The 19,975-nt window shown below is 35.2% G+C and overlaps 1 protein-coding gene across 2 annotated transcripts in view; it reads right to left on the bottom strand.

Annotated features, from left to right (window-relative positions):
* EYS (eyes shut homolog) overlaps nucleotides 1-19,975 on the bottom strand; it is a 1,673,869-nt gene that overhangs the window by 1,213,014 nt on the left and 440,880 nt on the right. For both annotated transcript variants that reach the window (XM_049695235.1, XM_004282511.3), the window contains exon 13: nucleotides 5,065-5,186. In XM_049695235.1, the coding sequence (XP_049551192.1) occupies nucleotides 5,065-5,186 (122 nt within the window). The remainder of the gene's footprint in view (nucleotides 1-5,064; nucleotides 5,187-19,975) is intronic.

Raw genomic sequence — 19,975 nt, 5'->3', positions numbered from 1 at the left:
AGACACATATTAATCAAACTGTCAAAAATTAAATACAAAGAAAGCATATTAAAAGCAGCAAGGGAAAAACAACAAATAACACACAAGGGAATCCACATAAGGTTAACAGCTGATCTCTCAGTAGAAACCCTACAAGCCAGAAGGGAGTGGCAGGACATACTGAAAATGATGAAGGAGAAAAACCTGCAACCAAGACTACTCTACCCAGCAAGGATCTCATTCAGGTTTGATGGAGAAATTAAAACCTTTACAGACAAGCAAAAGCTGAGAGAGTTCAGCACCACCAAACCAGCTTTACAACAACTGCTAAAGGAACTTCTCTAGGCAAGAAACACAAGAGAAGGAAAAGACCTATAATAACAAACCCAAAACAATTTAGAAAATGGGAATAGGAACATACATATCGATAATTACATTAAATGTAAATGGACTAAATGCTCCCACCAAAAGACACAGATTGGCTGAATGGATACAAAAACGGGACCCATATATATGCTGTCTACAAAAGACCCACTTCAGACCTAGAGACACATACACACTGAAAGTAAGGGGATGGAAAAAGATATTCCATGCAAATGGAAACCAAAAGAAAGCTGGAGTAGCAATTCTCATATCAGACAAAATAGACTTTAAAATAAAGATTATTAGAAGAGACAAAGAAGGACACTACATAATGATCAAGGGATCAATCCAAGAAGAAGATATAACAATTGTAATTATTTATGCACCCAACATAGGAGCACCTCAATACATAAGGCAAATACTAACAGCCATAAAAGGTGAAATCGACAGTAACACATTCATAGTAGGGGACTTTAACACCCCACTTTCACCAATGGACAGATCATCCAAAATGAAAATAAATAAGGAAACACAAACTTTAAATGATACATTAAACAAGATGGACTTAATTGATATTTATAGGACACTCCATCAAAAACAACAGAATACACATTTTTCTCAAGTGCTCATGGAACATTCTCCAGGATAGATCATATCTTGGGTCACAAATCAAGCCTTTGTAAATTTAAGAAAATTGAAATTGTATCAATTATGTTTTCCATCCACAATGCCATGAGACTAGATATAAATTACAGGAAAAGATCTGTAAAAAATACAAACACATGGAGATTAAACAATACACTACTTAATAATGAAGTGATCACTCAGGAAATCAAATTAAAAATACTTAGAAACAAATGACAATGGAGACACAACGACCCAAAACCTATGGGATGCAGCAAAAGTAGTTCTAAGGGGGAAGTTTATAGCAATACAAGCCCACCTTAAGTAGCAGTAAAGATCTCGAATAAACAACCTAACCTTGCACCTCAAGCAATTAGAGAAAGAAGAACAAAAAAACTCCAAAGTTAGCAGAAGGAAAGAAATCATAAAAATCAGATCAGAAATAAATGAAAAAGAAATGAAGGAAACAATAGCAAAGATCAATAAAACTAAAAGCTGGTTCTTTGAGAAGATAAACAAAATTGATAAACCATTAGCCAGACTCATCAAGAAAAAATGGGAGAAGACTCAAATCAATTGAATTAGAAATGAAAAAGGAGAAGTAACAACTGACACTGCAGAAATACAAAACATCATGAGAGATTACTACAAGCAACTCTATGCCAATAAAATGGACAACCTGGAAGAAATGGACAAATTCTTAGAAATGCACAACCTGCCAAGACTGAATCAGGAAGAAATAGAAAATATGAACAGACCAATCACAAGCACTGAAATTGAAACTGTGATTAAAAATCTTCCAACAAACAAAAGCCCAGGACCAGAAGGCTTCACAGGCGAATTCTATCAAACATTTAGAGAAGAGCTAACACCTATCCTTCTCAAACTCTTCCAAAATATAGCAGAGGGTGGAACACTCCCAAATTCCTTCTACGAGGCCACCATCACCTTGATACCAAAACCAGACAAGGATGTCACAAAGAAAACTACAGGCCAATATCACTGATGAACATAGATGCAAAAATCCTCAACAAAATACTAGCAAACAGAATCCAACAGCACATTAAAAGGATCATACACCATGATCAAGTGGGGTTTATTCCAGGAATGCAAGGATGCTTCAGTATACGCAAATCTATCAATGTGATAAACCATATTAACAAATTGAAGGAAAAAAAATATGATCATCTCAATAGATGCAGAGAAAGCTTTTGACAAAATTCAACACCCATTTATGATAAAAAACCCTGCAGGAAGTAGGCATAGAGGGAACTTTCCTCAACATAATAAAGGCCATATATGACAAGCCCACAGCCAACATCGTCCTCAATGGTGAAAAACTGAAAGCATTTCCACTAAGATCAGGAAAAAGACAAGGTTGCCCACTCTCACCACTCTTATTCAATATAGTTTTGGAAGTTTTAGCCACAGCAATCAGAGAAGAAAAGGAAATAAAAGGAATCCAAATCAGAAAAGAAGTAAAGCTGTCACTGTTTGCAGATGACATGATACTATACATAGAGAATCCTAAAGATGCTACCAGAAAACTACTAGAGCTAATCAATGAATTTGGTAAAGTAGCAGGATACAAAATTAATGCACAGAAATCTCTGGCATTCCTATATACTAATGATGAAAAATCTGAAAGTGAAATCAAGAAAACACTCCCATTTACCATTGCAGCAAAAAGAATAAAATATTTAGGAATAAACCTACCTAAGGAGACAAAAGACCTGTATGCAGAAAATTATAAGACACTGATGAAAGAAATTAAAGATGATACAAATAGATGGAGAGATATACCGTGTTCTTGGATTGGAAGAATCAACATTGTGAAAATAACTCTACTATCCAAAGCAATCTATAGATTCAATGCAATCCCTATCAAACTATCACTGGCATTTTTCACAGAACTAGAACAAAAAATTTCGCAATTTTTATGGAAACACAAAAGACCCCGAATAACCAAAGCAATCTTGAGAACGAAAAACGGAGCTGGAGGAATCAGGCTCCCTGACTTCAGACTATACTACAAAACTACAGTAATCAAGACAGTATGGTACTGGCACAAAAACAGAAATATCGATCAATGGAACAGGATAGAAAGCCCAGAGATAAACCCACGCACATATAGACACCTTATCTTTGATAAAGGTGGCAGGAATGTACAGTGGAGAAAGGACAGCCTGTTCAATAAGTGGTGCTGGGAAAACTGGACAGATACATGTAAAAGTATGAGTTTAGATCACTCCCTAACACCATATACAAAAATAAGCTCAAAGTGGATTAAAGACCTAAATGTAACACCAGAAACTATCAAACTCTTAGAGGAAAATATAGGCAGAACACTCTATGACATAAATCACAGCAAGATCCTTTCTGATCCACCTCCTAGAGAAATGGAAATAAAAACAAAAATAAACAAACGGGACCTAATGAAACTTCAAAGCTTTTGCACAGCAAAGGAAACCATAAACAAGACCAAAAGACAACCCTCAGAATGGGGGAAAATATTTGCAAATGAAGCAACTGACAAAGGATTAATCTCCAAAATTTACAAGCCGCTCATGCAGCTCAATATCAAAAAAAAAAAAAAAACCCAATCCAAAAAAATGGGCAGAAGACCAAAATAGACATTTCTCCAAAGAAGATATACGGACTGCCAACAAACACATGAAAGAATGCTCAACATCATTAATCATTAGAGAAATGCAAATCAAAACTACAATGAGATATCATCTCACACCAGTCAGAATGGCCATCATCAAAAAATCTAGAAACAATAAATGCTGGAGAGGGTGTGGAGAAAAGGGAACCCTCTTGCACTGCTAGTGGGAATGTGAATTGGTTCAGCCACTATTGAGAACAGTATGGAGATTTCTTAAAAAACTACAAATAGAACTAACATATGACCCAGCAATCCCACTACTGGGCATATACCCTGAGAAAACCAAAATTCAAAAAGAGTCATGTACAAAAATATTCATTGCAGCTCTATTTACAATAGTCCGGAGACAACCTAAGTGCCCATCATCGGATGAATGGATAAAGAAGATATGGCACATATATACAATGGAATATTACTCAGCCATAAAAAGAAACGAAATGGAGCTATTTGTAATGATGTGGATAGACCTACAGTCTGTCATACAGAGTGAAGTAAGTCAGAAAGAAAAAGACAAATACCGTATGCTAACACATATATATGGAAGTTAAGAAAAGAAAAAAAAAATGTCATAAAGAACCTAGGGGTAAGACAGGAATAAAGACACAGACCTACTAGAGAACGGACTTGAGGATATGGGGAGGGGGAAGGGTGAGCTGTGACAGGGCGAGAGAGAGTCATGGACATATATACACTAACAAACGTAAGGTAGATAGCTAGTAGGAAGCAGCCGCATGACACAGGGATATCGGCTCGGTTCTTTGTGACCGCCTGGAGGGGTGGGATAGGGAGGGTTGGAGGGAGGGAGACACAAGAGGGAAGAGATATGGGAACATATGTATATGTATAACTGATTCACTTTGTTATAAAGCAGAAACTAAAACACCATTGTAAAGCAATTATACCCCAATAAAGATGTTTTATATATATATATATATATATATATATATATATATATATATATAATATAATTGTAGTATGGAACATGTGGATAGTAAATGTTGTAAAATTTACCAGTAATTTGACTAAAATAATCCAAACTCATGATTAATTTATAAGAAATAATTTGAATTTAATTTAATAGACCCACTAAGGACACATATTGTGGCACTGATTTTGCATGGAATGACCTGAAACAATGCTGAAATGGCAAAAGCATGTTTTGAAGAAATAAGGGTATTCATAAGATGAGCCACATCTGGACATTGCATTTCCAAGTTAAAATTTGTTTATTCCTTTTTTGACTGGACATGTGCTCTTTGGTATTTGCAAATTTTAAATGAACGTGACACTATCTTTTTAGGAAATGGCTCTTCACCTTAATACCATTATTTTAATTAATTGATGTAAAGTGAAAACAACGTCTGGATATATCCCAAAGACATCGTGAATTCCAAGTAATTTTGTAAAGAAACAATGAATATATTACTCACCGATAGCCATTGTCAAGGTCAGTACAGGTGGAATTGTTCTTACAGGGATTCTTTTTGCAGTCATTGAATTCTTGTTCACAAAAATATCCTTCCCAACCAGAAAGGCACAGGCATTGGTGGTTCTAAGGGAATATGAAAATTATACAACCTTTAGGTCATTTCTTATTACTCTTGGTTATTTTGATCTCTGTCAATTTATGATTTTTTTCAATTTTTATAGAATATCAATACTTGTCAAAAATTACTTTACCACAGTTTAAAAACTATGTGAATGGTATTCTTTAGTATCTAATTCAATAAAAGTTAATATTTATGTGTCAAGCTCACAATACAGAGCTATTGGTCTTGTTAAATGTTAATATAAAATTAGTGTATTAGTAATATGAAGACTAGTGATTGTGTAAAACTAAATAACTAAATGTGGTACTTGGCAACTAGCTCATGAGTTAAAAAAATAACTACAACAAAATAAACCTTCCTACAGCTTTGTGATATTACTTACAAATAATTAACTTATGTAAGTGTAGTATTGTTCATTTATTGAAATTGTAAAACTTTGCATATTATTTTTCTGAAGAATCGAATTGGTCTATAACAATATTCAAAATACTGGAAGCAAAATTGCTTTTCCTGATTGGGCAAATAGAAAAACAACCCAAAAGTCACCTCAAATTATGGTGGGACAGTAATTTATACATTAAAAATAATTTTGAAGACTAGAGCTCTTTTCAAAAAGTTAGAATTTGGGCTCTAAGGTTTAGCAATTCTAGATTTAGAAATACGAAAAATTGTAGCATCAATGTTAGGTGTTATCTTGATCTTCTCTGTTCAGTACCAGTAGCCACTGACCACCTGTGGTTATAGAGCATTGAAATGTGCCTGGTCCCAAATGAGGCTGTAAGTATAAAATACACACTGGATTTGGAAAAGTTAATATTAAAAAAGAATATAAATTATCTCACTAATAATTTTATTACATGTTGTAATGGTAATAATTTGGATATATAGAGTTAAACACATGATTGTATTATTAAAATTAATTTCATCTGTTTCTTTGAACTTTTTTTTAATGTGGCTGCTAGAAAATTTACTGAACACACATAGATTTTGTTACATTTCTAATGGACAGAGCTGTGTCAGGTGATGCCAGCCCAACTTTTCACTTGGGAATGGAGTTGAGTCTACATAGTTCTGTGAATACACAAGAGCAGGAGCTCTCTGAGATGGGAAAACATGTTCTGGTGTAATACATTCCAGTACCTTGAGAAGGCCTGGCATCAGTGGACGCTTAATACCTGTTGATTGAACAATGGAAACAATGATAGGAAAAATAATGTAAAATATGAAGTTAGTACACAAAACAGACTTCACAAAGATTCTATACCTTTACTATAGGTAGACAGAAAGTTCGTAAAGTTCAAACATTCCAGTCAACTAAATTTTTTCACCAGAGAAACACATACATTCATGCTCAATGTAGATGAATTTAGGTTACAATAATCCAAATGTATGAGTAGCTCCACTGAGGTCCCAGCTTTAGTTTTCAGCTGCTTTTGAAAAGCAGAGGGATGAGAGTGGCCATACCAAGACCAGATTTTACTCCTGAACATGTGTTCATTCTCCACTCAGAGTTCTCACTCTCAGTACTTATGGTCTGCTGGATTTCAGCAGCAATTTTTTCCTGTGTTCTGCCTCTATCACTGTGAATTTCCTCAGAGTTTGGCAGTATTCAGAAAGTTTTCATTGATTGCATTTAGCTTATTTCTTTTTCCTTCTCTTTTGTGTAAGCGTTACAAAGAGGACTTACATGAAAATTGAAGGTAATGATCATATTTTGTTTAATGCATATGCTATTTGAAATGGAAGCAATTCTATAACAGGCAAGACTAAGCATCTGCTGTAGTGAATGGCGGACCATGACCCAACCTAGTGATAGACAGGAGGGCAGATCAGGATGCAGGATGGATGTCTGTAACCCGTGGACCATGTGAGGTGCGCTTTAGTTATTTCTGGCAATTCACCTTCAAAGGGGTGTCAATTGTTTCTGTTAAGACAAATGCATGAGTATACTGCTGGTTTTTATTTTGACGTATCAGTAGTAATTTGAAACAAATTCAGTGAGTGAGCACAAAAGCCAAACAAATTTCTTTGCCATTAAAGCCATATATTTCTTACTGGTATTCTTGATGATTTAATAATGAGTGGAAAATTGCCATGCATTTAATGATCTAATTATCACTAAAGTGTCAGGTACCAAAGCAGTAATCTCCAGATATGATGGAATCTGTATGAAACAGAAACAAAGTGATCAAGGAAATAGACATTTTTCTAATATTAAACATGAAAAAAAATATAAATGTTGCAGAGAGCAGAATATTAAGTAGAATTAACCCATAGTTCAAGTATTTCTATTCATCTGTTTCTTACTTGATTCAGAAGCATTATTCTGAACTTAGATATTCTTAGTGCAAAGCACTTTCCCAATCAACACTATAAAGTTAATTAATTCCAGTAACTTAAAATAATAAACCTGACACACTACTTTTAAGCCATATTACCTTGGTATTCCATAATCATATAATAATATTTTGAGTTACTTTTCCTGAGGAGGAAAATGTATTTAAATGTGTTTACTAAAACGAGTAAAAATTTGTATAATTTGTGAGGTTGGTGTCACATTGTTTTTACCTCTTAATGCAAAGTAGACATTTGTCTTCCAGCCAAATTCAGATAAAAAAGTTTTCATAGTTTGAAAATACATAGTGAGTAGGAGACAGAAAAGACAGAAGATGATAAAAGATGACACAGATCCAACTCAGTGAACTACACAGCCAGTGAGACAGAAGACAAAGTGGTCAAGTTTGGTAGGTATAATAACTACATATATAACACACTCTATATAATATTCTGCATGTAACTATGTAGTAGCAGTTTAGTTTTTCAGGCCATGAGCTAGATATTTTAAATCCTTGTGATCAGTGACAAATATACAAATGTAAGAAGGTTAGCATAATTCTGAATATAAATTTTGAAGTCTGAGAGATGACATTTGAACACCAGCTTTGTGGCTTATTAAATATCCATACATGTATGGGGTATTGAATTTCTATTGCTGTGTAGAAAATTACCACAAATTTAGCAGCTTTAAACATAAATTTGCTGTCTCACATTTTCTGTGGTTCATATGTCCAGACACAGGTGATTCAAGTCCTTTGCTTAAAGTCTCACCGGGCTAAAACAAGGTATTGACTGGGGTTATGATCTCATCTGAGGCTTGGGTTCCTTTTCCAAACAGTGGTTGTCAGTAAAATTTATTGCATTGTGGCCCTAGGACTTGGGTCTGGTCACTTGCTAGTTGCCAGGCATGGACGGCTCTCAGATCCAGATGGTGTCACATCCTTGGTACATGGCCTTGTCTTCTCAAAGCACAGTGGGGTGGCTTGTTCCTTCAAGGCCAACAGGGGAGCACCTGCCTCTGTGTCTTGTCTCCTTTAAGGACCCATCTAATTAGGTCAGGCACACCCGAGATAATCTTACATTTGATAAATCAAAGTCAGCTGATTAGGGACCTTAGTTACACCTGTAAAATCTCTTTTTCCATATAAAGTAACATAAATGGTAGTACTATCCCACTATTTTCACAGGTCTTACTTATGCTCAAGGAGAGTAGGTTTTACAGGACATGTGCACTAGGAGGTGGAGATCTTGGGGCCATTTTATAATTCTGCCTAACACATCTGCTAACCTACTTAATTTATCTAAGTAAACTATATAAGTTATCTAAGCCTCAGGTGCATTTATACATAAAGTACCAATAATGTCTACTTCATATGCTTATTTTGAGCATTGCATGCAGTAATGATTTGGCTTGGCCTAGTAATGACATGCTTGGCCTAGTGACCAATAATCACCACTAATCAATAGCAACCATTCCTTCCAGGCTTGCCAGACTAGATCTGACAAGGTCAAAGTATAACACACAACAAGTACTGCACTTGAACATAATTATCCATATCTACATTATTTCTTTGTATAGTAAGATCCCTACATACGAATGAGTTCTGTTCTGAGAGTGTGTTCATTAGGTCCAACAAAGTTAGCCTAGGTACCCAACTAACACAGTAGGCTATATAGTACTGTACTGTAATAAGTTTATAATACCTTTTACACAAATAATACATAAAAAACAAACACAAAAATAAAGAAAACATTTTTAGTCTTACAGTATGGCACCTTGAAAAGTACAGTAGTACATCACAACAGCTGGCACTTCTTAGCAGTACCAGCTACATCACTGCTGCTTTTACACTTGCTTCTGTACATCCTGGGCTTGAAATAAAGATAGTGTACTACTGTACCCTACACAGTAAAGTATACAGTAAAGTACACAAAAGCACAACCAATTGTAGAGGATCCACGCACGTGACAAAGTACGCCAGACACATGAAATAACTTACGCAACTGGACATGCAAATGCACGTCCACATCTTTGAAAGTTTGAAACTTGAAGGTTCATATGTAAGGAAATTACTGTAGGAACAATTTTCATTATTTCGTTATTTTTATTTTATTATTTAAAAGTATTTACTTTTCATTATTTCTTTTATGAACAATTTTTCATTACTATTATTTATTATTATTATTTTACATTACTTCTTTGTATGAACGTACTGAAGGATAAAGATTATCAGACTAGGAAAACAAAGATGAAAGAGGAGGAGAGAGAGAATCCAGCAATGTATTGATTACAAACACAAACTTAAACAATATGGACAAATTTCAGATAATAAATTAGGAAAATTGATCAAGAAATAGTGGAAAATCTTACTAAATAAGTAAACATTTTTAAATGCACCAAAAAGGGAGATTGACAGTATGCTTACAAAGACAAATAAAATTGCTTCCAAATCTTTAATTCTCCTCTTATGTCATATAGGTGCAGAAAACAGAAAAGCAGGGGAACTACCCAACTTAAATTTTGAGACTAGTAAAGTCTAGATACCAAAATCTGGCAAGCATATAACAAGAAATGCAAACTCAGTCAATCTTATGTGATCAAAAAAAGTAAAATTGAAAAAAATAATTTTAAGTAATTGAATCTAAGAGTGCCTTCAAGATTTGTTCTATTATGAGCAGGTAATTTGTTTTTGTCTTACAGAAATAAAAGTATGCTTCAATAGAAGAAACTCTATTAAAGAAGGAAAAAATGGTTTGACCATCTCAGATTCAGAAAAAAACATTATATAATTCAACACACATTCATAAAAATTCTCTTATCAAATGAGAACTTTTCAGGAATGTCCTTATATTAATAAAAGCTATTTACCAAACAAACAAGCAAACAACAACAAAAAATCCTGCCAAACCTCATTTTGCCAAAAACAACTAGAGAAACTGAGTAAAATACATAGAACAATGATTGAATTCTGAAAAGAACAACCAAAACAGATTGCATCTCATAAATTCTGGAGAGAAGGGAAGCAAACTAAAGTAAGATCACTCTTGCCCTTGATTTTAATGCCAGGACATTTGCTTTCTTAAATTCAGGCAAATAGAAGCAGCTGGAGCTTGCAACAATTTTCCTGGAATGAATATATATATATATATATATATATATATATATATATATATATATATTTGTGTGTGTGTATATATATATATATATATATATATATATATATATATATATACACACACAAATATATGTATTCAACTCTGTTGAGGAGAGAGGTCCATGAAGAGAAGAACAAACAAATGATCCCAAATGTTGAGGAGCAATCATTTGGAGACATTTGTTGCCTAGGGTGAAACTACCCAATGTAAGCAGAAAGCAGCTAAAGTGAATAGCAAAGATTCAGTAGTCTTGTGTTCCAGGAAAGGTCGAGGTTGGAGTTTAGGGCCTGTAAGATGCAATGGTCCTGCGAAACACTTTTTGCTTTCATGGAAACCCCAAGGTCTAGAAGTAAAACAAACCAGCCAAACACCCAGCCCAGATCATGCTAAAACCCCACTCTACATTTTAGTTGAGGTCATCGATCTGTGCTCTGTTGTCCTGCCACAGAAATGAAGTGCTCTTTGGAGGAAGTTAACATTAGAGGAAATTTTTCAATATTTGATAACAAAATGTCTGGTATTCAATAAAAAATTAAAGAATGTTGATGACCAAAATTCAAGAGAAAATCAGACAGTAGGAACAGATTATTCAGATATTGTGTTACTGGATATTTTTAAATGACTATGATTAATATATGTGAGAATATAGAAGACAAAATAGAGAATTTCACTAGAAACCTGCTATAAAAAAGTAAAAAAAAATACTGTGATTTGGAAATAATAATAATTGAAATTTAATCATTTATTCCATTATTTTAATAAAATCTTAGTAGAGGATTAGTAGTAAATATCCAGACTGAAGTACATAAAGACAAAAGAATAAAGAAGTCAGAAAAAAAACTGTCAAATATGGGAAATAATAAAAAGAATTGAAATATTAAAGAGGAAGAAGAGAAACTGGATAAGAGCAATATTTGAAAAAATTACTGCCTAAGAATTGTCCAAAGATAACAGAAGACAGTAACCAGAGATTTAGAAAGATCTCCAGACCTATGCTGGATTAAGCACAAAGAAAACACTATCTAGGGTAAAACTGCTGATAATGAAAGAAAGAGTAAATCTTAAAAGCAGCCAAAGAACAAAGATACTTACTTTCAAAGGGACATCAGGTCTGACAATTTACTTCCCAACAGTGGAAGCAAGAACCCAGTAGAACAATATGATAATGGACTGAGAGAAATTAATTGCCAACCTAAAAGTCCACCCCTATGAAACATATCCTTCAACTGGGGAAGAAGAAAAACTCCTTTTAAGAAAAAACAAAGCTTGAGGATTTACTGCAGTATGTAAGATTGCAGGGATTTGATGAGAGACAGCCAGGATTTAAAATCAAGCTCCATGAATTATTAGCTAAATAATAATAAGCCTGCTACTTAATCTCAAGGAACATCAGAAATAATGGTACCTGACTGATGAGGGTGGAGGATTAAATGAGTCCTTAGGATAGGACTTCATATGATATCTGACTCACAGTCAGATACCAGTAACTTAACTAAAATGTTCTCTTACCCGTAACCTTTCCAGGTAATCTAAACTACTCTTGTGCATTGGATTCCTGCTTCTCTGGCATTCTTCCATCTGGAATATCTTCACTTACTTCCCGTGACCTCTGCCCCAACTTTTGAAATTTGGTTCCTCCCTCCAGGTCAAAATAAATGTCACATTCTACCTGAAGCTTTGATCATTTCCTCCAGTATACTTCCCTTTCTCACAATTACTGTTTCATTGTTCATGACACTTTTTATGTATACTAGTTACATACGTGTTCCATCTTATGCTTGGTACTTACCATATTTTAAAATAACTTACTTATTTTATTGTGTATTTTTCTAACTTGTAAAATATAAAGTCAAATCTGTTTTGTCCACCAATTATCACTATCTTGAATACTATCTTATATTTGACTGAAAGAATGGATGTTAAATCATGGAATATATATGATATTAATTGTTAATATGTAGTCCAGAAAATATTTTATTTATAATTTCTAGATATTCAGTCATCTCATTTTCCTAACAAGAAAAATTATATTTTAGAATTCCTTTAAATAGCCCTTGCTTACAATCAACTAAAACTAGTTCTATAAATGAGGATTGAAAATCCCAATGAAAGAAGCATTAGACTGACTCCATTATGAAGTGTTTACATATTGAGGTAATTATATTTGATTGTCTTAGCCACAAAATTCATCTTACTTTATGAAACTTACTTTTTGATTCCTGAAAATTTAGATACACACTAAAAGAATAAAAATTTAAAAAACACTTATATTGTTGTCTTTTTCTAATTCATTACTCATATGATCCTAGGAAGAAGGACAAAGATTTAGTTTTTCACTAATAAAATGAAAAAAATTGAAAATCCATAATGAGTTCAGTTCTTGTAAGAATAAAGGGCTCTGCCTGTTGACTTATTGTCCGTTTCCTTTTAATATTATTTTAAGTACTTAGTCTAATCTTTAAAGACTTATAGAATTAACCATAGACATAAAGACTTCCAAATACTGGATAAAGTGATACTCAGGGTTAGACATGAATATGGTCATCTTTATTCTTAAAAACAAACAAGCAAAACTATGTTAACATTATTTCTTTCAGCTGGAGAAAATGATTTATCTTGGTTCTTTAAATCTAAAATGAAATAATATGTATTATTCTGACAGAAAGTTAATGTAATATTTAAAAACAATTTCTATAAAAAGTTATAAATGTTGAATCTGATTGAACATATTCTGAAATAAAGCAATGGAAATATATGTTAAATTGAGTGATAGTTTCAAGGCAGAACTGTTTTAGAAAAACACAATTTCTTTAACTTGGGAAAATCTAATATAAATATGTGAAGAATATGAAAAGCCACACATTAGATGTGGATATTAATAGAGCATAAATGAAACTATGCTGACCTTTTAAAACACTTTCTAAAGGAAATATAAGCCGCTAAGAAATTTAGTCACTGTTTTCATGTAAAGATAGTTTTTCCTAGTGATAAAAGAGCAAATTAACATTTTAGTGCTTATTCTAAATGAGAAAATGACATTAAGCGCAAATTTCCACTTTTATTTGCTATATTCTAGTCAATCTACTCATAAAATTCATATTATATTCTTCGAAATAATCTCAGCTCTTTGTCTACTCTGCTATTTTGGATCTGTAGTCTCTATTAGCAATCCATTTGTGATAATGTAGCTCTCTTATTGCATGTCCTACCTTCAGAAACTATTTGTGATCCTTTCCAAAGGGTTCGCCTACTTTTAACAGTACTTTTTGTTTGTTTTTAAAGAAAGGGTTTAAAACTAGAATAAAAGAGCTTAGGCTACCAGCACCAGAATTTTATTCCTCACTGATAACATAGCTATGATGGGAAAAGAGTTTACCTGCCATTGAGGTGTACTGTTCCAGCACATTCTTATATCTTCAATACTGCTTTCCATACTGACTCAATTTGACAACTGGAGATATAATCTATTACACAAAACTTTATCCCCAGGGCATAGATAGTACTTAAGAATACAAAAAACATAAACTTCTGAGGAACTGTCACCAACATAAAGGTGTCAGAATATGAATGCAATTCTGCTACAGATAGTTTAGATGTTTGGGACAATTACTTTTTGGTCTGAAAGCCAAATGACAATAATACAAGCACACCATGAACTAAAAATCATTTTGCCCCATCAGGCTTTTTCTAAGATACATTGCAGAAGGATGATACGTAATTCCTTTTCTCACACTCAGTTTTCTAGCACATTAGAAAGCCCATAGCACTTTACATCTTTTATTGCTCCAAACTGTCTTAAACATTAGATTATTTGGCTCAGTTATTTTAAAGATTTTTGTTTGTTAATTGTAAATAAGAAACTCTCATACAATCACATTTCCCTAGGGTGTGTAAATAAATAAAGCAGTTGTGCTCTTACTGAGCAGGGCGGGGAGCCCAGAGCCCTGCTGGTTTAGCTGTCCTAGCCTCTCTCTCTCCACACCAGCCCCTAAGGACAGCATTCACCCACATCACAGTCTCAAAACGCAGATTGAAAACCACTGATCCATTCAACTTATTCCATTTTATAATGAGAAAGCTGAACCCGTAGAGGCTAATTGCTCAAGCTGCTGTAACTAGTTGACGGCAAAACAGAATTAGAGGGCTTCCCTGGTGGCGCAGTGGTTGAGAGTCCACCTGCCGATGCTAGGGGTCACGGGTTCTTACCCCGGTCCAGGAAGATCCCACATGCTGCGGAACGGCTGGGTCCGTGAGCCATGGCCGCTGAGCCTGCGCGTCCGGAGCCTGTGCTCCGCAACGGGAGAGGCCACAGCAGTGAGAGGCCCGCGTACCACAAAAAAATACACAGAATTAGAACTCATGTCTCCTGACTCTTTGTCTAGTATTCACAAATGTAGCAAAAAAGTCAGTTAAAAACGTCTGGTAAATTAATACATTCAGAAATATATTTTCTGAAATATACCATGAAAACAATCTGAGAATTTTGTTAAGGTAACTTTCAAATCATGTATGTTGAATATTCCCTTTTAATATATGAATTCATTTATATATATATATATATTCTCTTTTCTCTGTATATTATTAAGTAGCTAGATAGTCTAGTTGACACCAAAATGATGCTGTACAAATAGCAGTGACCAATAGTCATTAAATTTACCCTCATAATAGAGATGCTAAAGGAGAAAGCCCGGAGGTTAACAGTATAACCAATGTTAATCGCTTATAACTGACGTTCTAACACGTAGTTTTAGTTGTACATGCATGGAATAAGGAGATCTACCCTGGCTCTACAGGTGATTTTCAGGTTGGATATGGACAGCTTTCATGCTCACTGAGCTTGATGGTGCCAGGCAGTAGCGACAGTAAATATCATCACTTTGACTGAAGAATGTAGCCAACAGTCACGAGGTGTTTGCAGCCTCAGGATATATGAAAATCAGTGTGGCTGAAAGTTTTCAGACCTTGAATATGGAACTCATTTCCAGCATAGTGACCCCAAGGGAAATAAGCATCTCTAACCATAGAAAAGTAAGCCAGGCTTTTACACAGCAGAAGTAGAAGCAAGTACCAAGCAAACAATGTAATATTTGCCTATTGTTTTAGATACTTTCAATAACTCCTTGCAATAGATCATTTTATCACTTGGTAAAGTAAAATAAACTAATGAATATGACAAATTGTTAAGATATTTCAAATATGGTTTTACAGTTATTTTGACTATTTTATATTATGTAAAACTTTTTGTTCTTGATATTTTAAATTTATTAGGATTTTTAACTTAATTCTGTAAAATTAGGTGGAGGTTTTCTTTAGTTTTTAAACAGAAAGTATTTATGTGTAACACTAGGTAGATAGATGATAGATGGATAGGTAGATAGATACAATATACTGCATATAATTATAGATATATCTAGCATATATAACAGTAAATGCATATAGTATATTTCAAATACATTTTACATTATATATATAATCTGAATCTAAAGCTTATTTTCAGAGTTATTTAGCAAATACCACATATTATAGTGTTTCTGCCTCTTTTTTCCCCCTTTTTTAAACATAATTATTTCCTAACAATTTCCAAGAGGAATTCTAGCACATCACAGTTAGAAGAGCACTGGTTAGAGTCATAATGTAAGACCTAATGTAAGTCATAATTGCCATGACCTTAATGATTATTGAATACTTTGTTTATCTGTAGGTTGCAGTTCTTTGATAGGAGAGCTGTTTCGTCTTATGGTTAACCATAATGATTTTATCGCAGGTTAATAAGCTACCTTTGCAACAGAATTAGTAGCAAGAAGGGTGAAATAAGAACTCAGCCACAAGTGTTGTAACCAAGAAAGCAGCAGGCAGGAAGGGCTAAGACGGTGTAACAATGCTCAGAAAAGTGTGAACTGCAGTTTCAGATAGCCTCTTGTCATCAGCCTGTTGGGATCCATGAATCCAATAATAATTTCAAGAAACAAATGTGGTATTCTCAAAAGTCATTAACTATGAAAGCAAGCCCTCTGAGATGTGTTTGGCATTTTAGAATTTAATATTATTGATTTGATCACTACTCCCCTTCCTCCTCAGGTAATCAGATGGGTCTTTCTTCTTTTGTTTCTTCTTTTTCTACTTATTTGTTTATTCATTTTGCGTGTGTGTGTGTGGAATCAGGGAATAAAGGCTGTGTTTTCATTCTATCGATAAGTAAATATTTTCTACATAAATTAAACCACTTATGGGTTCTTATATATCTTCCACATATATTAAACCATTGACATAATGTGAATGGAGACAGGAGTGAATCCCCTGGAAGGGTCAGAGTGTTTGGCCTGGTCTAGGAGGCTGCTGCATGTAGGCCACTGAGAAACTCATCTAACTGCTCCTAACTGGTCATAATATTTATATAAATAAACGTGGACTAGGTCACTAACTCTTTCAATCTTAAAATGATCATGTTTTTTATTGCTCTATTTAAATTTCCCAGAAGACCCAGGTGTTAACAAGGACAGTGGCTCTACTGCGCCTAGTGTTCTACCAGCTCTCTAGAGCATTCCTCGTGATTCCTTAACTCCCGTTTAACAAAATTATGTTCTGAAATGACAGCTGGGAACACAGTAAGTTTTTCTTGGAAGAGCCACTGTTAAAGTATACCTTTGTTTCTAATCTCTTAGACCAGTTCATGAGGCAAGATGTGTTTTTAAAAACACACAGAGAGAAATATCTTATCATGTCATAATAATCAATATTTATTCACTAAGAACATCAGATAAATTAATCTTAATGTGTTTTAGTTAAACAAAGTCAATAGCCATTGTCATATACAGAAAGGAAGCAGAGTCTCCAATGACCTTGGATTTGAAGTTTACAAGTACTTTTTCAGGCAGTTTCTTTTTATTCTGTTAACATAAATATTTATAATAAGAGGAAATTTCTAAGTATGAAACATAAAAGTAATTTGTTAATATGTGATAATATTAAATCACTAGTAACTTTATAATCATATATCATATAATCATCTTCTTGCCAAATCATGTAACATTTTAAGCAATCATCTTAAAATTTTAAGACAAAAATAATTTTGGAAGAACATGTTTTTTCTTTGTCAGAAGTTCTTTCTCTAGGTGTGGTAAGCTACTATCCTGACTAAAAGCCTACCTTCCAAAGATGGTTACTATAAGTATTTCAGCTGATAGTGTTATGGAGATTTCCTTGTATGTTATTTGTTGCTTTTTCCCCCTTACTGCTTTTAATATTTTTTCTTTCTTTCTTTCTCTTTCTTTCTTTCTTTCTTTCTTTCTTTCTTTCTTTCTTTCTTTCTTTCTTTCTTTCTCTCTCTCTCTCTTTCTGGCTGTGTTGGGTCTTTGTTGCTGCACGTGGGCTTTCACTAGTTGTGGTGAGCGGAGGCTGCTCTTCATTTCGGTGCATGGGTTTCCCATTGCAGTGGCTTCTCTTGTGGCAGAGCATGGGCTCTAGGCGCACGGGCTTCAGTAGTTGTGGCATATGGGTTCAGTAGTTGTGGCTCACAGGCTCTAGAACACAGGCTCAGTAGCTGTGGCACATGGGCTCAGTTGTTCCGCAACACGTGGGATCTTCCCGGACCAGGGCTCGAACCCATGTCCCATGCATTGGCAGGCGGATTCTTAACCACTGTGCCATGAGGGAAGTCCCTAATATTTTTTCTTTGTATTTAATTTTTGTTAGTTTGATTAGTATTTGGTTTGGCATGTTCCTCTTTGGATTTATCTTGTTTGGGACTCTCTGTGCTTCCTGGACTTGGGTGACTATTTCCTTTCCCATGTTATGGAAGTTTTTAGCTTTAATTTTTTTAACTATTTTCTCAGGCCCTTTCTCCTTCTCTTTTTCTTCTGGGACCCCTATAATTCAAATGTTGGTGTGTTTAATGTTGTCCCAGAGGTATCTGAGGCTATCTTAATTTCTTTTCATTCTTTTTTCTTTATTCTGTTCCACAGCAGTGATTTCCACCATTCTGTCTTCCAGCTCACTTATCCGTTCTTTGGCCTCGGTTATTATTCTGCTATTAATTAATTCTAGTGTATTTTTCATTTCAGTTATTTTATTGTTTATCTATGTTTGTTTGTCCTTTAGTTCCTCTAGGTCTTTGTTAACCATTTCTTGTATCTTCTCGATCCATGCCTCCGTTCTCTTTTTGAGGTCTTGGATCATCTTTACTATCATTACTCTGAATTATTTTTCAGGTAGGGTGCCTATCTCCTCTTCATTTAGTTGTTCTTATAGGGTTTTATCTTGCTCTTTCATCTGCAACATTTCTTTGTCATCTCATTTTGTGAAACTTACTGTGTGGTCTCCCTTGCCCAGGCTACAGGACTGTAAATCCTCTTGCTTTTGGCGTCTGCCCCCTGATGGGTCAGGTTGGTCCAGAGGCTTGTGCTGGTACCCCTTGATAAGGAGTTGACCTGATGTTGTAGTGACAAGAGCCTGCCCTGGATATTGTGTGGGGCCTCACCTTTGCTCTGTGGTTGTCACTGCCCTGTTGGTGGGGGCAGGGGGTCTGCTTCCTAGCTGTTGGAGTAGAGGTCCCAGATCTATTACTGAGCTTTGTTTCTGATCCTCAGTGTGAGGTAGGTGGGATTGGAGCATTCTCACCATGAGAGAAGCCACTGACTCTTCCTCCTCTGCAGCTGTTCTCCTGTGAATGTGCTCTGTTGTGTTCCCTTTCACCCATTGTGAGGGCTCACGTAGTACACTGTTGTTGGGACTTCTCTCAGACCCACCTTAACTGTGGGTGTGCTGGCATTTGGCTCTGGTGTCTCTCAGGTGTTGTTTTCACCAGGCACCAAAGCAGATCCACTGAGGTCAGGTCCTAGGGTTGCAGTAGTCATGCACCTGGACCCACTGTGGGAACTATGGATGCAGCTTAGGCTTTGGCCTGGCCTGATCCCTGCATGTACATGCCCACAAAGCTGCCAAAGCCCAACCCATCCCTGCTGCAGGGGCACTTGTTGTCCTTACAGATGTTTTGCAGGCACTGAATTTAGGAGCCATCAGTGGAGGAGTAACTCCATGGTTCACGCAGCTGCGAGGAGGGATTTTAGTGCTTCTTCCTTAGTCACACGGCTCCTGGGATTCAGCTGTGGTTTCGGCCCCACCCCTGGGTGGATTTCCTAGTGCAGGGAGCTATCCATGCCCTCCCAGGACAGCGGGGCAGGTCCTGGTACCCACTGATAGATTTCCTAGTTGTGGGGGCTATCCATACCCTCCCGTGACAGTGGAGCAGGTCTTGGTACCCACTGGTGGAATTCCTTGTGGCAGGAGCTTTCTGCACCCT

Source organism: Orcinus orca, chromosome 12, assembly GCF_937001465.1.
Source record: "Orcinus orca chromosome 12, mOrcOrc1.1, whole genome shotgun sequence".
In the NCBI taxonomy this organism is placed as follows: domain Eukaryota; kingdom Metazoa; phylum Chordata; class Mammalia; order Artiodactyla; family Delphinidae; genus Orcinus; species Orcinus orca.
This window is presented reverse-complemented; position numbering and strand designations above follow the sequence as displayed.